The 22,719-nt window shown below is 42.9% G+C and overlaps 1 protein-coding gene across 1 annotated transcript in view; it reads right to left on the reverse strand.

The window, feature by feature from the left end:
- The window catches only part of CSMD1 (CUB and Sushi multiple domains 1), a 1,699,370-nt gene that overhangs the window by 78,826 nt on the left and 1,597,825 nt on the right, over positions 1-22,719 (reverse strand). The window contains exons 46-48 of the mRNA XM_019652695.1: positions 18,449-18,634; positions 2,652-2,846; positions 460-633 (exon numbers count right to left, since the gene is read on the reverse strand). Coding sequence (XP_019508240.1) covers positions 460-633; positions 2,652-2,846; positions 18,449-18,634 — 555 coding nt within the window. The remainder of the gene's footprint in view (positions 1-459; positions 634-2,651; positions 2,847-18,448; positions 18,635-22,719) is intronic.

The raw sequence follows: 22,719 nt of genomic DNA on the forward strand, positions 1-22,719 counted from the left end.
AAATTCAACTCAGTTTTTAAAAACTATCATGCAAACAATTTTAATCTTTGGGGAAATGAAGACCAAGTCGCTGCACACGCATGCCTTTTTAAATAGTCATCATACTTACATTGCTTGATATTAATGTCCTTTTAACTTGTTGATGTAATGCATAATTTTTAAAAGATAACATGTATAGTATTTTTAAATTCATTTTTGTGTGTCCTAAAATCATAAGTAAAGTCATATCCTCAGCCCTCCAACAAAGCCTTTTTGCCACTTAGGCACTATGTGCCCTGCATTTATTGTTCAGATGAAAAACAAATCCCTTTAGGTATTTAAGGAAGTCGTGTGACAAAGTGCAGCGCCAGCCCCCGGTGGGGTGAGTTACAGGCCGTCGGAGCATTTGGAGCAAGAAGTCTGAGGCTTTGCCCAACCGCACTGACTGAATCAAATGGGCGCCTCATGGGAAGGACTTACCCAGACACCGCGTCTCGGCTCCGCTCCAGAGCCCGTTTGCCAGGCACTCTCGGACGTGCGAGCCCACGAGCGTGTAGCCCGTGTTACAGGTGAATATGGCTGTGGCGCCATATGCCGTCAACGTCCCGATCTTGTTGCCATTGGGGGGAAAGGCCAGGCTTCCACACGAGATAACTAGGAGAAAAGCGGGAACAAGGTGAAGCGAGAAAACCCTCAGCCTCGAGTTCATCCAGGGCAGGGGGCAGGCCGTGCGGGAAGCTGCGTTTTCCTTCTCTTACATCCTGGAAATGAAAACTTGAACGTTTCAGTGGAGTCCCAAATCTTTTAGGTCCCTCCAATTATACACTGCTACTGCTTTCATCCTCACAGGTGGCTAAACCTTTCTTGAAAAACTGCCCAGCACATAAGCATGTTTACACAGAAGCCAATCTACCCAATGAGCTGGCACCCTGTCCAATGCTCTGTCCACATCAGTCACAGGAACCGTGTAACAGTTACTGGTCACCTCTGCGTGCCCAGCAGGAATGAACAGGCGTGAATGGTCTTTCCCGAAGTCAACAGCTGGTACAGAGGAGTGTGGAATTCAAACCTAGGACGTCCCACTGCAATAACACCAGTGAGTGCCTTTTCACTTTCATGTACGTGCATAATTTTGGGGGATCGTAAGTTCCCTAACAATGCTGACTAGACAGGGCACGTGGAGCCTTTCTAAACATTAAAAAATCTGAACTCTCAATGCTAAGTAGTTGAAGATCGGCCACAGGGTAACCGGATGCCCCAGCTTACACCTTTTAAATGGAAAGATCTCCCTGTAAAGGTCAATTCTTCTGGAATGGCGATTTGTGCCTTTAGTGGGAAAGACTGTGGTGACGCACAGCCCCACGCAGCACGGTCCTCCCCTGGGCAGGCAAGGGTCGCAGCTGTGCCCCCCACCCCCTCCGGGCAGTCAGAGCCGAGGAAGTGCCACCCTGGGAGCGCTGCATCCACAGAAGCCCTGAGGGGACGCCTGCCCCCGAGAGCGTGTCATGCCTGTTCTAAGGATCCTGATTCTGGTCTGAAACTGGCAGAAAGGATGCCGGCTGACGAGTCCCAGGTGGACCAAAGGGAAGTGCCCCGAACGCTTTCTCCTTGGGACTCTGACAACTGAGTCTCCAAACCCACAAACTGAGCGTGACACGGTGGGTACACGTGGGGGTGGCCCGCAGGGACGTGGGAAGGAGGGACTCATTAGTCCAGGCTGACAACAGAGGACAGTCAGCGTGAATGCAGCGAGCTGACGTCAAACCAGGGCACTTCTGAGAGCGACCGGGGCCATGAATAGCTAGCCTGGAAACCAGGCTCAGGCAGAGCCGCTGGGGACATGGGGGCCGTTCCCCTTACTCCGAGGGCTGAGAACTCCTGAGTGTCAGCGCCCCTCCTAACTACCCCCGTCCCTGTGAGGAAACTCACAACATGTTTGATTAGCATGTGTTCCATTAAGAGCTGAATTTTAAAGGTTACGAAACACAGTGAGGCATTAATTCTTTTGTCCCTTTTCCATTTTTATTCTGGTTTATTCTTGCTAAGCTGTGTGTTTTAGAAACTTGACACTGGTCTAACGACTTGTTTCTGTGCATGATAATTTCCTGTGAACAATCAACTCAGGATTGTGTATTAAACATGTCTGAATCAAATTGTGCTCTGAACAATACTAATAATGTTTTATTTTTCTATTTATTCATATTTATTATGAAACCTACTCAAAGGCTTAACTGCTTATCTTGTACCTAGGAGAATAATAATCTCCCTTTTCAAGATGGCCATTATTTGAGAAGAATATCTTCGGCAGAAATACGATTTCCCAAGACCCTAGTTAGAAGGCTTGAACAGTCAGGATGTGGAGTAAGTGCCATCTTTTCAAATGCAGGCCTGGATTTGTTTTTGAGCTGATTTGAAATATTTGAGTGTTCTAACATCTAAAGTTTATAGAATATGATCACTAACAAGGAAAAGATGGTGTTTGGCATTGAACCCAGCAGTCACATATTCTAAGTACGTCACATGAAAACACACATTCATCATCATTAGAACAAAAGGAAATGCCACTCGGCTCCACTGTTCACCTGAGGACCGGTGGGGTCCAGTGCGTACAAGGTGGGCACCATCGGTCCGCTTGGCGCAGCCACGTGGGCTGGGGCACAGCCGGCACTCACCTCTGCACCTGGGCCTCCCCTCTCCCGTGCTCCACGTCCCATTCGCCTGGCACTGCACGAGCCTGCTGCCCTCCAGGTAGTAGCCAGGACTGCAGCTCAGCACCACCTGGGCTCCGTACTCGTTCAGTGATCCTGAAACCAGCCTCCAGGTGACGTGCTCTGAGAGCTGGGCTTCGATGCCCGGGCACGCTACCGCTGGAAAAGAAACAGACTTAGCATCATGTTTCCTCAGGGGGATCAGACCGTGCTGGCTTTTAACGGTGAAGGCCTTCTGTACAAAACTGACTCGCTACGCACAGTCCGGGCCACAAGCCAGGGTTTCAGCGTTTCCCTACTGCCCATGTAGTCACACAAATGGTCCTGCGTGTAAAACGCATTCTGTGGCCTCTCTGCCAAGTGAAGGATATATCACTTAACAAGGCCACACAGTTCATTCGGCGAGGAAAGCCTCGTTGGGCAACAAGCATGTGCATAAAATACCTTTCATGTAATTTGTCTCAACGTCCTCCAAGAAACTGGGAGTCGAGGTCGTGTAATCAGAGAACAGAGTGGGCACTAATTCTCAGAAAATGAGATGCCCTGTTCCCTTCCTCCCGGGAAACACACCTGTGTGGCAGACTGTGTTATGGACTCACGAGCACACACAGGTCACATGCACGCTGTCAGCCCTGCAGAAAGTGGAGAGTGAGTCAGGAGCAAGTGTATTGATGCTCTGACGAGAAGGCCTAGAAGTGCCGAGGGTACTTAGTTAAGAGCCCTAGTAACAGCTGCAGTAACAGTAATAATAGGACTGACAGTAGAGTACTACAACGGTATTACTAGAGTGGACTGCAAAGATTTGCAAATAGCTGAAAATACAATATATGCAAAATTTAATGTATGTGAGTATATGTATTTTCTAAAAAGCGCAATAATATTTAAAATAAATTTTACTTAGGAACTAGAAGTCTGCTTCTCTTAAATAAGAAACTACGTGAGTTAACATCATCACAGTCAACTACCCACAAAACTGACCTGGTTAATTTATTGAGCCTGAAACAATTAGCTAGACAAACCACAGCTTTTTTCAGAATGATATAAATACATTTTACTTCTAAATTCTGTACAAATTCATTAAAATTGAGTCAGACATATCCAAAATGTTACAACAATTTCATTTAATCTTCTCAGGAATTTATGTGCAAATAAACTGAAAAAAATAGGTCTTTTGGTATTATTATAATAATGTGAAAAGGAATCGCACATTTAAAAGAAATCCAAAATCTTTTCCTAGTAGGATATTTATTTATTTTTTTAGATAAAGCAGTTACCTAAATTTAGATGGATAGTCAATTGTTTTATCTAATGATGTAAATAAAACTTTTCTCTAACCTGAATACCTGTAGAATTTCAGGCACAACTGCCATTTCTGAAAAGCCTCCAATGCCTCTAACTCAGTCTCAATCCCAGTGCGTATTTCAAGTAGAATTCATTTCATTTCACCAAGTGTTTTTCTAGAATTAACATGATGTTGTTAATTGCCTGAATTGTCTTCTAAAATCTCTGTGTCTGTCAGGAAGGGCTGAGTTTCGGCTACACGTGGTCAGAAGTGTTCCTGGCACTTCCGCCACCACCCTGGGGACTCCGTGGTGCTTCCTGGTCACCCTTTTCTTCATGAAAATGGTGTTCGGTTCGCTCTGCAGGATCTGATTCTGGCTTGGTTGTTTGCTTACATCTCTTTCTCCCTCCAAGGCCTTCACCTTTTTCATTGGAAACCCTCTTGTCTTTCCACAGCTTTCCTTGCATATAAATAGTGTCTGACTTAAAGCAGGTGATGATGACATACATTTGCAAATGTGGTGAGTGTGTGTGTGATTGTGTGTGCACGCTCGTGAGTTTAGGCTTTAAATAGTGACGTGCAATGGAAATGTGGTGGCAGCAAGAAAAGCAAAACAAAACAAAGAAACTGAGGCAATGAAAGCATATGGGTGGAAACTGAGAGTTAACAGGAAACTGAGAACTGAAATAAATCTTTAAAGTCCATCTTGGTTCTGTTACTAATGGAAGAGGGAGAGGATGAAGGTACCCGGCAAGTGCTGGGGACGTGACTGTATTTACTATTTTCAAAGGCGCTCTGAGGGAGAGCGTGTGCAACATCCGAGTGTGAACAATGGCTGACCTTTGGGTGTGAAATCTCAAGGAATGGAAACCAAGGCGATGTGAAAAGATGGTTTCCTCCAAGCAGTGGTGAGAAAGGGCCACTCTTAGAAGGCTTTACCTACATGTATGTCAGCATTTGTAAACACACACACACACCCCAAGCCAGCAGAAACAAAACAAAAGACAGTGCGAGCAGTTCCATGAAATGCTCGGCCCTGATGTGTTGCTGCCGATGCAGCTGCCACACGGATGGCCCGGTGCTGCCTCGTCCCAGTGGAAAACCAGCCACAGCTTCCTGCATCAGGACGGCGAGCCTGGTGGAGGACACGGGCCAGAACAGAACCAGAACGCTCTGCCCGCCCCAGCGTCTGCTGGGTCCCTGACTCCCATGTTGGTGAGCCGTCCTGCTCGCCTGCGTCAGGAGCCGGGAACCTGCTTTCCCTGCTCGCCCTCACCCGGCAGGGAACCAGGTCCTGCCTGCTCCCCACTGACACCTGCCTCCTCCCCACAGGCTCACCCAGGCGCACCCACCACCCTGCGGTCATAAACTTCACTCACACGCCCAAAGGAATTGTGAACAGTATTTATCTCCTTGCAATTCTTCATTAGAAATCTGAAAGTTCTCCTCTAAGTTTAAATAATCAACTGTATGTAACATATAAAGGATAGTCAATATTTATACCGTAAATAAGAAAATCACCTTTACTCAGATCCAAGAGAATAACACCACAGGGATCTGATGCTTCCAAATATTCATTTTTTTATAGATACATGACTACCCCCAAAATCTATTTTACCCTTTATTCTCCTTGATCTGTTGCTTCTGTTCTGCAATCTGAAGAGACTTGATCTAATGTCTTTATGCTTGAAAGTCCTTTGTGAATGTTCCTATCACATTCATAGCTGGCAATTTTTTTCATCTTATTAATATAACTGATTAGAGTTACAATAAATTAATTTTTATAATCTATACACAAAAGTAGCGTTTCATTGGCAACATGCTATGACATACGTTAGTGATACATTAATGATATAGATACGGATGTTTTTATTGTCATGCCTGATTGTTTGAAAGGGACAAGGTTTAGTATCAAATTTCTTGCTTTTTTACTTTTTATAGTTATTTTAGCATAAATCTTTTATTTCTGACAAGAAAACATAAATAAGCAAAGGGTAAAGGAAGTAGTTTTGTTACAGTGGTATTTCTTGGTTCTTGGCAGTCAGTCTTTTGGTTATTCACCAAATATCTCCATCAGCAAAACCTGTTTGATGGAAACTCCTTCAATTGTACTGAGAACCAAGTGGCAGAACCCACTGGCTTCCTCCGCAGCAGCTCCAGCGTTTGGGTTTCTTCCTGTTTGGTGCTTGGGAGCTTTCTGCTGTGTGTGTGGGATGGTCGACCACGTGAAGCTCAGCTAGGAGCTGAGTGACAACACGAGTGGGAGCTCACGGGAGAAAGACGGGTGATGAGCCACGGGCTGAGGAGGTGTCCCTGTGCCTGGTCGCCACCCGCCCGCTGGCCCCGCCATTCCGAGGCTGCAATGGCCTGGCCTCGCCTCTCCACGGACAAAGACCGTGTTGAATTATACTCAGAAGGCGACAGAAAGCAGCCTGAGTGCCATGGTGACTCGTTCAAAGCAGACACTGCACCTTCCCTAACAAAATTACCGCAGACCGGAACTCACCAGGTTCTGTGTGCCCACCAGGCCCCCGGGCCTGAGGTCACAGGCCACTAAGACGGACGCCTGCTTCCGCAGACTGGCATTGGCTTAGCGTTTTCCCCCAAAAGGTCCTCTTCACACACGAGACATAAATGCACTTATAATTTTACACAAAGTTGACCCTCCAGCAACACTGAGACAGGAACATGGGTGTCGTTATTATTATTTGCATTTTGAGGACGAGCCAGTCAGCTCGGGCTCGCCCAAACCAGGCTACCGTCCCATGTGCCCCCACACTGTGTCCCTCGGACCCTGTCATTCCTCCCCTACTAGAAACGTGAGAAAACTGTATTTATTCTACGAATGACTAAAGCAAGTGACACAAGCCATGGTTTTCAGAATGAAGTCCGTGAAGGCTCCGCTTAGAGAATGACACAATTTTAAATGAATGTTTTGAAACGTTTGTCCACCTGGAAAACGTAGCAAAAGAAAACATTCTGTTTACAGAAATGTTTTAAATCACTATTTATGATAATTATAAGTGAATGCATTGCCAGGTCATGATTAGTGAAATTAAGTGCTTTCAAAAACATGCAGGTTTTGCTGGCTTGACAGGAAGCGCTCAATCTGCAAGTTTACCTTAGACCCCGTCCCTCTTTTTAAGGACATACAGATTCTCTTCTGTCACCTTAAAGCAAATGTTTTGTATGGATTTGCTTTCTTCTGTTTCATAAGTTCAAGAGAGCGTGAGCCATCAGCATCGCGACACATCTGACACGGCTCACGGCACCGAGTGTGGACGTGGCCGACAGCTCTGCTAGAGCTCCCTAAGTAATACTTCTCTAATCAGATGAGTCGAGAGCACAGACAACGAGGTTTCTGTGCACAGAAACACATTGTCTCTATCTTGTAAATGTCTCAATCACAACACATAGTATTTTGCATTTTACTTGAGAAATGCATTTTTTTTTTAAGAACATGAGTGATTCTGCTTTATCACAGGCACCTTCAGCCAGTGGCCGGCCAACCAGGAAGGTGGGCAGGTGACCTGCTGAAGACGGGCAGACCTGACAGCATGGCCTCCATGATCACAGACTCTCGCCCTAGGTCAGCTGTGGCATGGCATCAACCCCAGACACAGGGCAGCGGTGGCTTTAACGGATTCCCCTGTCACATTCGATGTGGGTAGGTGCTCCTCACCAAGTTCAGTTCCAGCACATTTCATTAGGTTTACAGCATTAGGATTTGGTGCCACTGGAGGAAAACAATGTATCAGCCTCATAACTGTTCTCAGAATGAAAGCAAGCGTTCGGCAGACCACAAGGACTCGCGCTCACTGGGTGGGGAAGGGCGCTGGTTTACGCAGTTCCACTGCATCGGAAGCTGAACACCCTGGTGCTCTGCTTGGGTCAATGTGAATGCAAAGTCTCTGGGGTGTCCAGGGCACAGAGGCACTGAAATGCTTTTTATGCCCTCTGCCTTCACCACTGCTCCATGGAGGAGCCCATCCCAAAGGCTGCACTGAGGTCACGGGACCCTTAACGACAAAATCTGGATTGGGATTTCTGTTCTCACCTCAAAGCTCAACCCAATGATTACTGTGTGGGTTGTTTAGAACAGCGGGTGGGTTAGGTAAGGGTGAATTCGTGGAGTTTTGAAGTCAACTTAGGACACAGTTTACGAGCTCACCTGAGAGTCAGTCAGCTTCTCAGAGGTGTCAGACAAACAGGTCCACAGCCTTGTAAACTCTCAGCTGCTTCAGCAAGATTCCTGCTCAGATCTAGGCTCATGACACACACAGTCTGAGGTCCTGGAATGGCCAGGTTTTTACTCATTCCGGTGATCACTGCCTTTTCCATTTCCAAAACCCTCGTGCGATCGGACATTTTTTTCTGCCCAGGCCTCTTGTCATGTGTGGCTATGGTCAGCCTCAATGAAGCTAGTCTAGTCTAGCAGAGTCAGGCCCTGAGCATTCCAATGACACACGGTAGCTCTGTCCAGTAGCGGATGCGCCCACTCGAGCCATAGCACACAGTACCTGCAAAGTCTGATTTCAACCACAAAACAAGACCAGTATTCAATTCACTTCATCCACTTAGTGATCCTGGCAAATATTGTTCAGATCTTTTTACAATTCTATAATCTAAGCTCAATACTACAGCTATTTTAAAATTACAGACAAACCTCTCAAGTTCATGAGTCACTCTGGTTACATGGCAGCCACTTGCTGTTGATGTAAAAAAATAGCTTCCTCGAATGTTTTTGACAGGGACCATGCCGTTCACTCATTCATTCATTCATTCATTCATTCTACAAATATTTATAAAGATACAGCTGTGAGCCCGATGGACAGACACACCTGCCCTTGCAGAGGTTATGTTTCTTAGAACTTAAACAATAGTAACTACTTTAATCCAACACTTAGTGGCCATAAGTGGCCTAAGCAAAACAAAACTGTATTTACCATTCTTTAAGCATTTAAGTACAAACTTGACTGTCATATTTATCAGCGAGCCAAGCGTAACTGTAGGTCCCACTCTAACTTAAATACAAAAAGCTGGACTAAGGCATGGTCAGTCTTTGGATTGAAATGAAGTGAAATAAAAGAGACAGAAAAAAGTCACGTAAAGCAGAACACAGCTGGCCCTGAAAGCGAAAGGCTGAATGTAACCTGAAGTGACAGGATTTGGGTCCTTCAAATATCTTAACTACAAAAGAACGCTTGGACCCCAAAGACAATTTATCAATAGATTAGAACAGAACGTCAGCTCAGTAGTAACGTAGGGACTGAAACACCGTATCCCCGTGGAATACACAGTAGCTGAGGGGCATCACCACTTGGCAGCCCCCAGAAAAAGAGCGTGGCGGGCTGGCACCGGCTGCTATCCAGGCACAGATCTGCACAAGCCCATCTGCAAGTGACGCGCGTCTAGTGAACCATTAACGCCGTCACGCTGGCCCCCAGCATATCAGCACCCACGGGTCCCTCGCCACAGAGCGGGTGTGTATCCGCCTGTCTCTCCTGCCACCCCCCCATGTGCTCCAGGCACAGGGGCAAATCCAGGCGGCCCAGAGAAGGGGCAGGGCAGCGCCGGCCACACCTCCCCAGGGGTCTCCTGCCTGTCCTGCCAGTGGAGGCGCTCAACTGACGTTTGGGTCCCGAGGCTCTTGTCGAAGCTTGCGGCAAACAGCCTTGGAAGATTCGGAAATCTCATAGAAATGTCCCTCATTTTTCAGTTTTCATGTGTATTTTAAAAATGTGTTTATAATTTGCACATGATGACTGTGCCTTTGGATCAGGTGGGGACCGAGCCTTTCTTCGTCAGCTTTGCAAACATTTAACTGGAATCCCTGTACGCACTCCACGCGGCCCGCTATCTTCTCCCTTCTGCGTGATGGGATAACAACAGCCTTCATGTCTGTTAGGACTCAAAGGCTGAATGCGTGTAAAATGCTTATGACGGTGCCTGGCACGCAGTGGCGACTCTGTGATGCCAGGCGTATGATTGGTTCCACAACACGGTGGTTCCGCAGTATGATTTACGATAAAATGATCTTTGTCCCGGTATTAAATGAAAGGTATAATCTGTGCTTTACCCTGGAGATAGTGATAATTAATGAAGACAACATAAGCACTTTTAAGGTCATTTTCTAAGGGAAGAAGGGGGCAAATATATATCTCAAAACAGTTTATATATATTTTATACACAAACACACATGTAAAAATTCATACGTACATAATTGCTTATATATGTATGCACACATGCATATATGTATTATATGTGCATATCTGTATAAATGTATTGCATTTCAGATGATGCATGGACATGTGTATGTAGATAGATAATTTATATATCATCTTAATAGTTTTTCTATGAGTGGCTATTTATAGGTCAAATAAAAATACCTGCTGTGATGTCACTTGTTCTCCTGTTCCTGAAATGTGTTTACATTGTGTTAAACCATGTAACGTGCTCATGGCGCCTGGCACGCACACGGTAGGTCCTGAATAAATTATTAATGATGAAATTGCTTCACTTACTAATAGCTTCAATTGAAAGGAGAAAGTGCCTACAGATTGGGATTACGACTTTGACTTCATGTTACTAGAAGGTAATTGTAATGGTTTCTTTCTCCTAAATGTCAAGTACAAAAGGCATATCTATTCATCATTCTGTCAAACCATTACACCCCACACGTTAACACCAATAGTGCATTCTAGTTCTCCTGTGTCACTGGCATGAATCATCCTCTTCAGTCTCCAAATCCAGTCTCAGGAAATAATTAAAACAAAAATAAATCAGCCACACGCATCTGCCTTAGTGATTTGTAGGACCGCAGAAAGTATGTAAACAGACTTAGTTATTTATTACAACCTTCACTTCAGTAAACCTGAGGGTGAAACGGACTCATTTTATTTAGCATTTACATTTACTATTTATCAAAACTGAAGTGTTTCTTATCTCTTGAGATTCAGTGTACTGATCTACATTATACAGCATTCGGTAAAGAAACTTATAAAATTGTGTCGTACCAACATACGGTCACAAAGGAGCGGGCCTTGGGGAAATACACACTTCAGAGTTTAATGGCATCCACATTTCCTGGGGTAAAGTTTTATGCTTACTCTGCTCAATTTCTTTCATTTAAAATAAGTGAGGAAAACACCTCCCACAAAATGAAATCCATTTGCCAGCCTTTAACTACCAAGGAATTTTAATGAAATGTCCATTTTCCCCCTTTCTAAAGTCTAATAAAAAATAGAGAAAAAAGAAATACTTGGAAGTTGAGGTGATACTTAGAAAATTTAAGGTTGAATTCCCTTTTATTATAAATGTTATATTTATTTTCCTGTGTTACTGAACAAATAGTCGTCAGTATTAAAAAGGCTTTAAAATGCAAATTGACTTTTCCCAGTTAATAATAATTTAACTGAACACACTGCAATTTCCTTCCACTAGGAACCTCATTTGTATGTAAGAAGCAATTTTGTTGTAAGTTTCTTTCATTATAACTTTAAAGCAATTGTACATCTAGATATGTATTTTAAAACAGAAAATTCAAATGTATGTATAAATTAAGCCACCTTATGTGCTGGAGTATAACGCTCTGCCTAAGTACAAAATAGTTCTCTTAATTGATGTAACATTTGCTTTTGAACCGCCAAAGGCCTCTCATTCCTGATTTTCCCAGAAAATTTTATCCATAAATATACGTTGTCCTTGAAATCATTTGGTTCTAGTACATATTGTCAAACAAAAGGTGCCTCCCTCGGGGACTGTCATGATTTAACACTTTTCAGATTGAGTTACGCGCTAAGCTGGCACCTTTTCTCCTGTGTTCTCAGTTTTATAACACGTGAGACTTGGCAATCACCAGTGATCACTTCCTAGGGGTCACCTGGCACAGACTGAGGATCAGGGCTGTGAGTCTTCTCAGGTTTCCTGGAAACAAACCTTGACTTGGCCGCTTTCTATCTCTGTGACCCTTACCCCGCCCATCCTGCCCCAGGATCTCATCTAAGATAAGAAGTCTCAGACCACTTAAGAATTAAGTGAGTTAATAATCTGTGTAAAACTGTGGGAATCGGCCTGGAGGTGGTAGGGGGTTCAGGACTAGTCTTACAGGAGTAATTATTATACAATGTGAACACCCCGACAGCGCACCCCAAGTCATGTACAACAAGCTGGCTGGTCCCCAGCTGCCCCCTCCATAGTATCTGCTTTGCTTCTCTTTGAACAAATGAGTTCAAAATAAAGAGAGTCCATGAGTTCCACTCTATTTGTCATGAGAACTCTCAGGAGGATTTAAAAAGCCATATTTTGACTTCTATATGCTTAAAAGATCTGTCTGGCTGTTGTGTGAGAGGAGGTTGTGGGCAAGGGGCCTGCAGTGAGGGGCTGTTTTTGGGGGTGCAGATGAGTGAGGGGCTGTGAATGACAGCTTGGCCTGGTGGAGAAGCGGTGGGAAGTGGGCAGATGTGCTTCGTAGGACTGTTGACGGGACGTGATGGTGGGGTGAATATGTGCGGTGAGGAAGGGAGAAACTGAGCACGGCCTGAAGGAGGTCCCGACTGAAGTCCCTTCCCCCAGACTGGGCAGCCGGGATACTGTTAGACTTGGGGCCTGGCTTCTGGGGCACCAGAGTCGTGTACCCCCAGGCAGATCTTGGGAATGTCACACAGTATTTGTGTCTTCATGACCCAAGAGCATTTGTATCTAATGCAGTGACCACTGGTGGCAGCAGGGGACATCCCATGGGGCAGGGCAACTGTAACAAAACACTTCCCACATGCTTTGGTGATGACCAACCAAATTGTTTGGCTGCAAATTGCAAATTTTGGATCCCTCAGTTATCCTCTCACTAAATCCTTAAGACAGAGAAAACAGTACCATCTCCACAGGACCGCCATCTAGTTGAATGATGGAACATAATGTCTGATGCAATGTCTAGAGTCCCTGTCATAAAGCCATCTGGTTATTATTATGATTTCGCCAGACAGTCCCAGCCTGAGTGCCACTGCGTCTGTGAAGACGGACTGTCGGCTGATCACTCACGTCACCCCCCTCTATCAGTCATCTCTCCCCACTGTGATTTACAACAGGACACTTGTTGTCTAAGGTCCTGTGTCATGGCAGCCGCTGAGGGCAGGGGCTGTGGCTCACCAAGCTCCCAATGCCAGCGGCTGCACGCCAGGCGCCCCGCAGAGCACACACTCCGCGGGCGGCACAGCACCGCCCATGAGAGGGCTCTCTTTGGCTCCCTCTGTTCACAGGAGTTATCTTACCCGCTTTCTCCGCAGAATCCAAGGCATTTTGTCGGTTTTCCTCTTTTTGACACACTCTGCTTCTCTCTTCCTCTACCCCCAACTAAGGATTGAAAAAGCTCTGCTGTGCTTCTTTTCCTTACAGCTCTCACACAGTGGGCTCTTTACAGAGTTCCACGATGCCAACCCATTTACTGGATGACACAGACCACTTGCACTGGCGTTCTGGAGACCAAGCTGTAAGTAGAGCTAAAAATTTTGGTGTGCAGAATTGCTTTGCCCAATTGTGTGGCCTTAACACATAAACACGGCTCATGCATCCATACAAATAGTTTGCGTTTGTACTGTGAAGACATTCTGTCCTGCACATCCTCAAGATCACAACTCAACTTTATAGCAGTGAACTGAGGGCTCTCGGTCACCTCATCAACGTGGGAAGTAACAGGCACATATGTGAGCCATCTCCAATTAACCTGAAGATAATGCTTCACTGGTTAAAATGAAATGCCATGAAGGGCCGGCCGCGTGGCTCAGTTGGTTAAGAGTTTGCTTAAGAGCACAAGCTCTGAGCAACAGGGTCGCTGGTTCAATTCCCACATGGGCCAGTGAGCTTCGCCTGAGCTGAGCTGCCACTGAGCTGCCAACAGGTGGCAGGATGGCTCAGCTGGTGAGAGCACGTGCTCCTAACAAGACTGCCTGTTTGATGGTGGGCTACGCCCGCCCGCAACTAAGACTGACTGAACTCGGCATCTAGAGCTGAGCTGCCACCCGGATGGCTCAGTGGATAGAGCGTGCGCTCTTAACAACAAGGCTGCCGGTTAGACTCCCGCATGAAAAAAAAAAAGCCGCTGTGATTATGTGTCTGTGATGCCAAAGAGCTGGGCTACCTTCAGGCAGAACGATTTCCATGTATCCATGCCCATCAGGCACTTTTACTAAAATTAAGTAAGTCCCTAGAAATATTTACAACTAAAGATGAGATTGATTTTGTAGAAAATTATAAATATTTTTAAATTAAGTTCCCAAATCACTGATTTCATAGTAAATACATTTTTAAAAAAACATCATTTCTATCATATGTTTTAGTCAAATAAAAACAGAAGTGAGAAGACTGTGTGTCATTGGCAAAAGACTAGACACATTAGCCAATGGAACAGAACAGAGAGTCCAGAAACAGACCCCCATATATATAGTCAGCTGATATTTGACAAAGGAGCAAAAATGACACAAAGAAGATAAGTTTTCAACAAATGGTGCTGGCACAACTGAACAGTCACATGCAAAAATGAACATAGACACAGATTTTATACCCTTCACAAAAATTATTTCAAAATGGATCATAAACCTAATATAAAGCATAAAACTCCTAGAAGATAACATAGGAGAAAAACCCTAGACCTTGGGTTTTGGGGATAACTTTTTAGATACACCATCAAGGTCATGTTCCTTGAAAGAAAGAATTATTAAGTTTTACTCCATTAAAATGAAAAGCTTGTGCTCTGCAAATAACACTGTCAAGAGAATGAGAAGACAAGTCACAGACTAAGGAAGATATTTGCAAAAGACATATCTCATGAAAACCTGTTATCCAAAATACACAAAGAACTTTTAAAACCTAACAATAACAAAACAAACAAGCTGATTAAAAATGGGCAAAAGCCCTGGATAGACACATGGGGAAATGAGGTAGGTAGTCACCTGGCTAATAAAGATGGCAAATAAGCACATGATAAGATGTTCCACGTCATATGTCAGGCAGTTGCGATTTAAAACAGCAAGGAGACACCAGTACTGACCTAACAGAATGGCCAGAATCTGGAACACTGACAACATCAAATGCCAGTGAGGATGTAAAGCAACAGGACTCTCACTCACTGCTGGTGCGAATGCAAAATGGTGCAGCCACTTTGGAGGACAGTTTGGCGGTTTCTCACAAAACTTAAATCCTCTTATCACACTTTCCAGAAATTGCATTCCTTGGTACTTACCCCAAATAAACTGAAAACTTACATCCATACAAAAACCTACACATATATGTTCACAGCATCTTTATTCATAATTACCCAAACTTGGAAGCAAGCAAGATGTCCTTCAGTAGGTGATGAATAAATAAACTGTGGTCCATTCACACACTGTTCATTGCCACAAAGAAATGAGCTATGAAGCCATGAAAAGACATGGAGGAACATTAAAATCATGTGACTAAGTTAAAGAAACCAATCTGAACAGACTATATACTGTATGATTCCAACTTTATGACATTCTGGAAAAGGCAAAACTACGAGACAGTAAAGAGATCAGTGGTTGCCAGAGCTTGGGGGAAGGGAGGGATGAATAAGTGATTAACGAAGGATTTTTAGGGTAGTGAAAATACTCTATATGGTTATGAATAATGGATACCTATCGTTATAAATTTGTTCAAACTCATAGAAGCTACACCAAGAGTGAACCCTCACGTAAACTATGGACTTTGAGTGATGATGACGTGTCAGTGCATGTTCATCAGTTGCCTCAAATGTCCCATCTGGTGGGGGACTTGATATTGGGGAGGCTGTGCATGTGGGGGAGAAAGGGTGTATGAGAAATCCCTGTGCTTTCTCCTCAATTTTGCTGTGAATCTAAACTTGCTCTAAAAACTCAATCTATTAAAAAAGATATGAGACTAAAAGTACATTTATATAATTACCTTGTCATTTATAAAGTCTTTCTAAGATAGTATATACATTTCAAATGGCTTGTCCTTTAAAACACAGCATGTACTTGCCATTTTAAGCATAGCACCCAGAGAACTGAGACAATGTACTTATGCATGCTTTGCACCCAAGACCAATTAAGTCATAATTGCTGTGGGTCAGAACTGAACATTAATATTTTTTTAAAGCTCTCTAGGTGACTTTAATGTATAAGTAGAATGGAGAACCACTGGGAAAATGAAAAGAACAGAGGGTTTAGAGCTAGAAAAAGTTGAAATCAAGTCCCAGTTCTGCAAATTAGTAGCTTTTACTTCATTTGTAAGGTCATTTGTGACCTCCATTTTCAGGGTTATTATGAGATTTATAGATAAATGATTTGGAACACCTAGTAGACACTGTAAAATGACAGGCATTATTACTAATGACCTCTGAGCTCTTTTCCAAGTAAGCAGTGTCTCAAATGCCCAGGGCATTGCTCTTATTACAATCGACCCAAAACATACATGTGTTATTACCATCTGTGGGGTTACACTCTTATTTTGAGAGAATGATTTTAATTAGGATTGAATTTAAACATATACCGATGTTATCTTGTTATCCTAGATTATTGTACTATTACATAATTACAATAAACAGTACTTAAGTAAACAGAAAATAACTAAGAATTATGAATTATGAATGTTGCCTTAATGGTGCCTAGCAGTATCTCAGGAAATGTAATAATTATTAGCAAAAAAAAAAAAAAAAAGATGAAATTGACAGCAAGGGAAATAAAAACTATGGGGGGAAGTCATTTATTTTCCATAAACATTTACATATTCATATCTAAGTAGCTTAAATATTTTTAACATGGCCAAAATACCATATACAAAAGAGACTAATAAATTAATTTCACAATTAAAGTTGGTGTGGACTCATTTTGCTAATATTAGAAGAGTGGGAGTATCACTGTCTATGTACAATAGAAACACTATCTCGTCTTCAGTGTTACAAACCAGGTATAGATTATTTCCAATTGGAGGTTAGTTTTAATACGAGTACAGGTGCAGTGAAAATCTTGGCACAAACTGTGTGTGTGCGTGCATGTGTGTGTGTCAACTTGTGTTGTCTTTGGCTTTGCATTATGGACTTGATTATGATTTTTTAAGACGAGAGTTCTAGAACAGACCCAGATTTTGGACACTTGCAAGCACGTTATTATACACAGTGCGTCTTCACGTACCCTCGTGCATAGGTTCTCGGAAACCGTGACGTTGAGCCAAACCACAGATAAGGAAACCTATTTTACCACAGGCTCATTGACAGAACAAGAGTTGAACTCCTGCAGCCCATGTCTGCTCACAAAGACATCACCAAACGTCTAAATAAAGGCACAAGACACTTCTGATATTAAACTTTGAAATAAATGTGAGCTATACTTACATTTGGGAAAGATTAATAAAAGCAAGAAAGAGCATTATTTTCCAACCCGCTCATTCCAGTTAGGGTGGCAGGTGGCCGGAGCCTCTCTCTGCAGCTCAGGGCACAGGTGGGATCCACCTGGACAGGACGCCCTCCCATCGCAGGGCCACCCACACCCACACCCCACTCACTGAGACGGGCACAGTGTAGACACGCCATTCACCTCACGTGCACGTCTTTGGGACATGGGTGTAAACCAGAGTCCCCTGAGAAAACCCACAGATGTGGGGAGAACATGCACACTCACACAGACAGTGGCCCCAGCCGGGAACCAATTTTTTTTCATCAACATTATAATGAAACAATGTTGAAGAGAACTACGTTATTGGAAGACATGCTGCACTGCGAATAGCTTTCCAGAAAACTTAACCCTAGTTTATAAACTGTGAATGACATTTTTACAGAGTGTCAATGTGTTATGCCTATTAAGTGACATGCAAACACACCTGACACTGCCTTTGACCTCAAGGAACTTAAAATTAGATGGGAGAGGAAGAGGACAGTAGAGTTTGTTTTGTTAGAGTGCTATTGCCAGGTTAATGTCTCAATACTCTCGTGATGTCATCTCTCCAAAATGGTCAGGATTTGCTGGATAAGCCCCATGGTCTAGAGCAGCGGTTCTCAACCTTCCTGATGCCGCGACCCCTTAATACAGTTCCTCATGTGGTGGTGACCCCCAACCATAAACTTATTTTCATTGCTACTCTATAACTGTAATTTTGCTACTGTTATGAATCGTAATGTAAATATCTTTTTGTTTTCCAATGGTCTTAGGTGACCCCTGTGAAAGGGTCGTTCGACCCCCGAAAAGGGTCGCGACCCACAGGTTGAGAACCGCTGGTCTAGGGACTGATGCAGCCAACAGGATTCTGTCTGACCAACTTTTGAGCGTGCATGGTTCATTTTAATTGGCTGGAGCATTTTATATGGAGTAAATTGGTTCTAATATCGCCGTGCAAGAGACGGAGCCCTCACGCTGTGAAAGAGGGGCTGTGCGCTGTGGAATCCAGAGTTCTCACCGTGAGTCCAGTCCCTAATTAAATCTGCAAAGAAGGGAGAACGCATTTGAACACTTACGCTTACAGGTAGGAGGCTTGCCTCTGTGGCTCCATGATCCATCTTCCTGACACACTGCTGTGGCTTGTTGACTAGCTTCAAGCTTGAAGCCCTCATTACACTCATACATCACTTTACTATCCAAAGTGAACTCATTACCCGTAAATGAACCATTTCCTGGGGACTCTGGGACTCCACAGGACACAGCTGAAAAAAAGAAAGAAACGCAGGGTTATTCTTATGTGATTGTATGAAATGTTTTTTTTCTTCTTCTACTTTTCACTTCAAGTACATATAAAAACTGTTCAATACTTGAATTTCTAATATGATGCATAGGTATACACATTTTCAAAGTTTTAAAGATCTCTAGAGTTAATGAGAGACAATGGAAAACAGGTCAGCATAAAGTATCTTTATGATTATTATTCCAGAACTTAAGTCTGACGGCCCCCGTGACACAGCTTATCACACTGACATGTCTTATCAGATGGCCCTGGGCAAAAGAACACAGTGTAATGCACTCTACTTCATTTAATATTGGAAAGGAAGGAGAAAATAATATCTACACCATCACCAAAGTCATCACAGTGTCTCAGATGAAACAGTCACCCACCTTGGATCTCAGATATCCCCCCTCTTACTGACTGCCCTTCCCTCATCCCAGGAACTCATTTTCCTTAAAGCACCAGCAAGTTCTGTTAAAAGACAAATGGCTAAGGTCATCCACGCATCTATGATCATAACATCTGTTATTTATCAATAATCTGTCAGAGAGCAGGACCTAAGGGACCAAAACGCAGGAGGAATTTCTGGAACACACCGAGACGGGCAGGCTGGGTCCCAGCGGGCGAGGCATGCCAGCTTTTTGTGAAAGGTCAGGCAAGAACATGCTATGAATGAAGAAGAGAGCTTTCAAAACGTGGAAATGGGGGCAGAATTCAACGTAAACATGTCCTTCTTAAATTTACTACCTCTGATCCAGACTCATCTATGAGGAGGCGAAATTCTCAAGTTAAATGACTCCAAGTTACAAGAAGGAACAAAGAAAAAGTCATGGGAGGGTTCCATTCCCAGCAGTGCACACCCATGTCCACCGCACATGTCACAAACATTTGCAATAAGTAAATAAGTAATAAGTAAACTAAGGGCCTTTTGTTAATCAATATTTAAGGTATTATTCACATTGTGCATTTTTTATTTAGAGCTTTAAAGAATTTTCCCACATTGATTCCCATGGGAAGACACGTGTAATGTCAGAGCTGGTAAGACCAGATGTAAGGGTTTATATAACCATATACTTTTACAGATAAGGACAACTGAGGCTCAGAAAGATCACATGACCTGCCTCGGGCCCTGCAGTGACTTTGTGCAGAACCTGGTCACAGAAGTGGCCAATCTGTCACAAATGAAATTCTAATACTTCTGATCCAATGAAGAAGAGATGGAATAATTCACTGACTTGTAAATTTAGGCTTACAGGATAAAGGCTATTTCCCTCCAAACTCTGATATTTGTTCCTCTAGTCATATATACAGTTGAAGCATACCACAGTAAAAATTTGCAGTAGTTGTGGACTACAAACATAGACATAAATACATGATTTTGGATATAATATTTACAATAATACGCTCTGGATGTGCAAAGCCATTGCTTGTGGAGGCAGTGGATGGGGGTAGAGACTGCTAAGCTTTTGCAAAATGTTCCCCTGAATTTCCTGAAGGCAGTGGGTGTCCTTTACAACTGTGATCTCACAGGATCACCGGTATTGTATTTCCTCACCATTTTCTCTGAGATTTCACTCAAATAATCATTTGTAAATGCTTACACACCTCAATTTCTGTTTCACGCACTGAAGCGTGCCCAGTGTCCAGTGTCCTTGTAATTCTCGTGCAGGGTGAGCAATGAATGAAATGACATTTCTCCGGCAGGTAAAATGGGAAAGATGACATTCTATACACACGTAAGAAACCCACCTTAAAAGGATTCATACTCAGGAATCCGCCACAGAAGAGCTTTGTAACTACTTCTGTGAAACCTGGGCTTGAGAAGCCTCACTTTCTGTCATTTGATCAATGGCTAAGGGTCTTTTTCTGGCCTCGTGCTGTGGGTTTCGGCCCCTTGAGTGTCTTAACAATAGGGTATTTGGCAGATCTTAAAATGGAAGCTGTCGATCTATCAAAAATGAAATTCTAACACTTCTGATTCAATGAAGATAGATGGCATAATTCTTACAGATTACAAATTTAGTGTCAGGGATAAAGGCGATTTCCTGCTCATGTGGGGGCTCTGTTCACATATTCATTCATTCTAAATACTGTTTACGATTACTGTGTGACAGACATTCTATAAATCACTTTTTTAAAATGTCAATTAGCTATATATATGCAACTTGGAAAATCTGGAGAATGGCCTCAGTTTGGGTGGACCTAAAGGGAATACAATTTCTCAGTTTTAGTTTTGTTTTTGAACATTGTACTAATACAGCATTGGATTTCCTAGCAGCCTAGGTTAAAGACCACATACTCAACTCTCTAAAATTCTCTTCCATTCCAGAGCACAGGCTTTAAAATCAGACTTCTGAATTACTTCTTGTCACTGACATTTGCCAGCTGTGTGACTTAAGTTTCTTAATGAATGTTGTCTCATTACTCTGAGGTTAACTATACTCATCTCAGAAGTAATTGTGAGGAGTAACTGAGATGATGCGTACAAATCAGCCCTGTGCTGATACAGTGGAGGCACACAATAAGTGACAAAATATTACCATTATTATTTATACACACACTCACAATGTATATGTTTTTGGAAATAAAGATGTGAGTTGCACGGATCAATTCCTTGTCATGTATTTATTAAAGAGTGCAAAAATTAAATCTGTAGTAAACCAGATTATTACTATATATCTCATGAGAGATTTAATGTTCTGGTTTCACAAAAATCAGTACAGGAGACCCTCCAATGCTCAGGGCAGTGTGCTCGTTAATCCTATGACCTCCATGGGGTTCGTTCTTGGCATATTTAAGCCCATACAAACAGCAGTCATTCTTGTCGCTGCAGGTTTAAAAACACTTCTGTTACTTATTATTGGCGTATACACACGCAGCTGATTTCTGAATATTAATTTTGTATCCTGCTACTTTACTAAATTAATTTATCAGCTCTAATAGTTTTTTGGTGGAATCTTTGGGGTTCTCTCTACATAGCATCATCTCATCTTCAAATAGTGACAATTTTACTTCCTCCTTTCCAATTTAGATGCCTTTTCTTTTTCTTGTCTGATTGCTATGGCTAGAATTTCCAGAACTATGGTGAATAAAAGTGGTGAAAGTGGGCATTCTTGTTTGGTTCCTGATCTTAAGGGGAAGGCTTTTAGCTTTTCCCCATTGAGTATGATGGCATACATATATGGGGGTGTCAAAAAAGTGGATACAAGTGGACACTTTGGTCAACGTTGCTCAAGCAGTAGTTTGCCAAAATCAAGTGTCTGGACACTGATGGTAACCATTTTGAGCATCTCTTGTAATTTCAGAAGGCAAACGTGACTTGTATTCATCTTCTGTATTGGTATATATTGAGCACTACAATGCTAATAATTTTTCCTTTCTTAAAATGTGTGTAGTTTTTTTGGTCTCTTTCTATATATAGATATAGATATAAATATAGATATAGATATAGCTATAGACATAGATATAGATATTGGGTTGTCGGAAAAGTCAGATGCATGTTAGCAACAGATGGCACTAGTTCATTTTTGGAAGTACTAGAGTCATTCACATCTATGTTATTGCTATGCAATTTGACAGCTGACAGTTCTAGCTTTAGTCTAAAAAAAATGGAGTGATTTGGTTGTTTTGGAGATTTTACAAGTTGAAGATGGAAGACCAAACTGTGCATTTTTGTCATATTTCACTGCTTTATTTCCATAAAGGGAAGAACACACGTCAAGCTTGTGAAAAGTTGCATAAAGTTTACGGTGACAATGCTCTACAAGAACATCAGTGCCAACGATGGTTCACGAAATTCCGGGCTGATTTTGATCTCAACGACGCTCCTCGTTCAGGGAGGCCCACCGAGGTTGATGACGACAAAATAAAAGCATTGATCGAGTCAAACCCGCGTTACATGACACAAGAGATTGCAGAAACATTGAATATCCATCATTCGAGCATTCATGACCACCTGAAGAAGCTGGGATATGTAAGCAAGCTTGATATTTGGGTTCCACATGAACTCAAAGAAGTTCATTTGATGGTGCATATAAACATCTGCAATATGTTCATTAAACATGAGGA

This window comes from Hipposideros armiger, unplaced genomic scaffold (assembly GCF_001890085.2).
Source record: "Hipposideros armiger isolate ML-2016 unplaced genomic scaffold, ASM189008v1 scaffold_185, whole genome shotgun sequence".
NCBI lineage: Eukaryota > Metazoa > Chordata > Mammalia > Chiroptera > Hipposideridae > Hipposideros > Hipposideros armiger.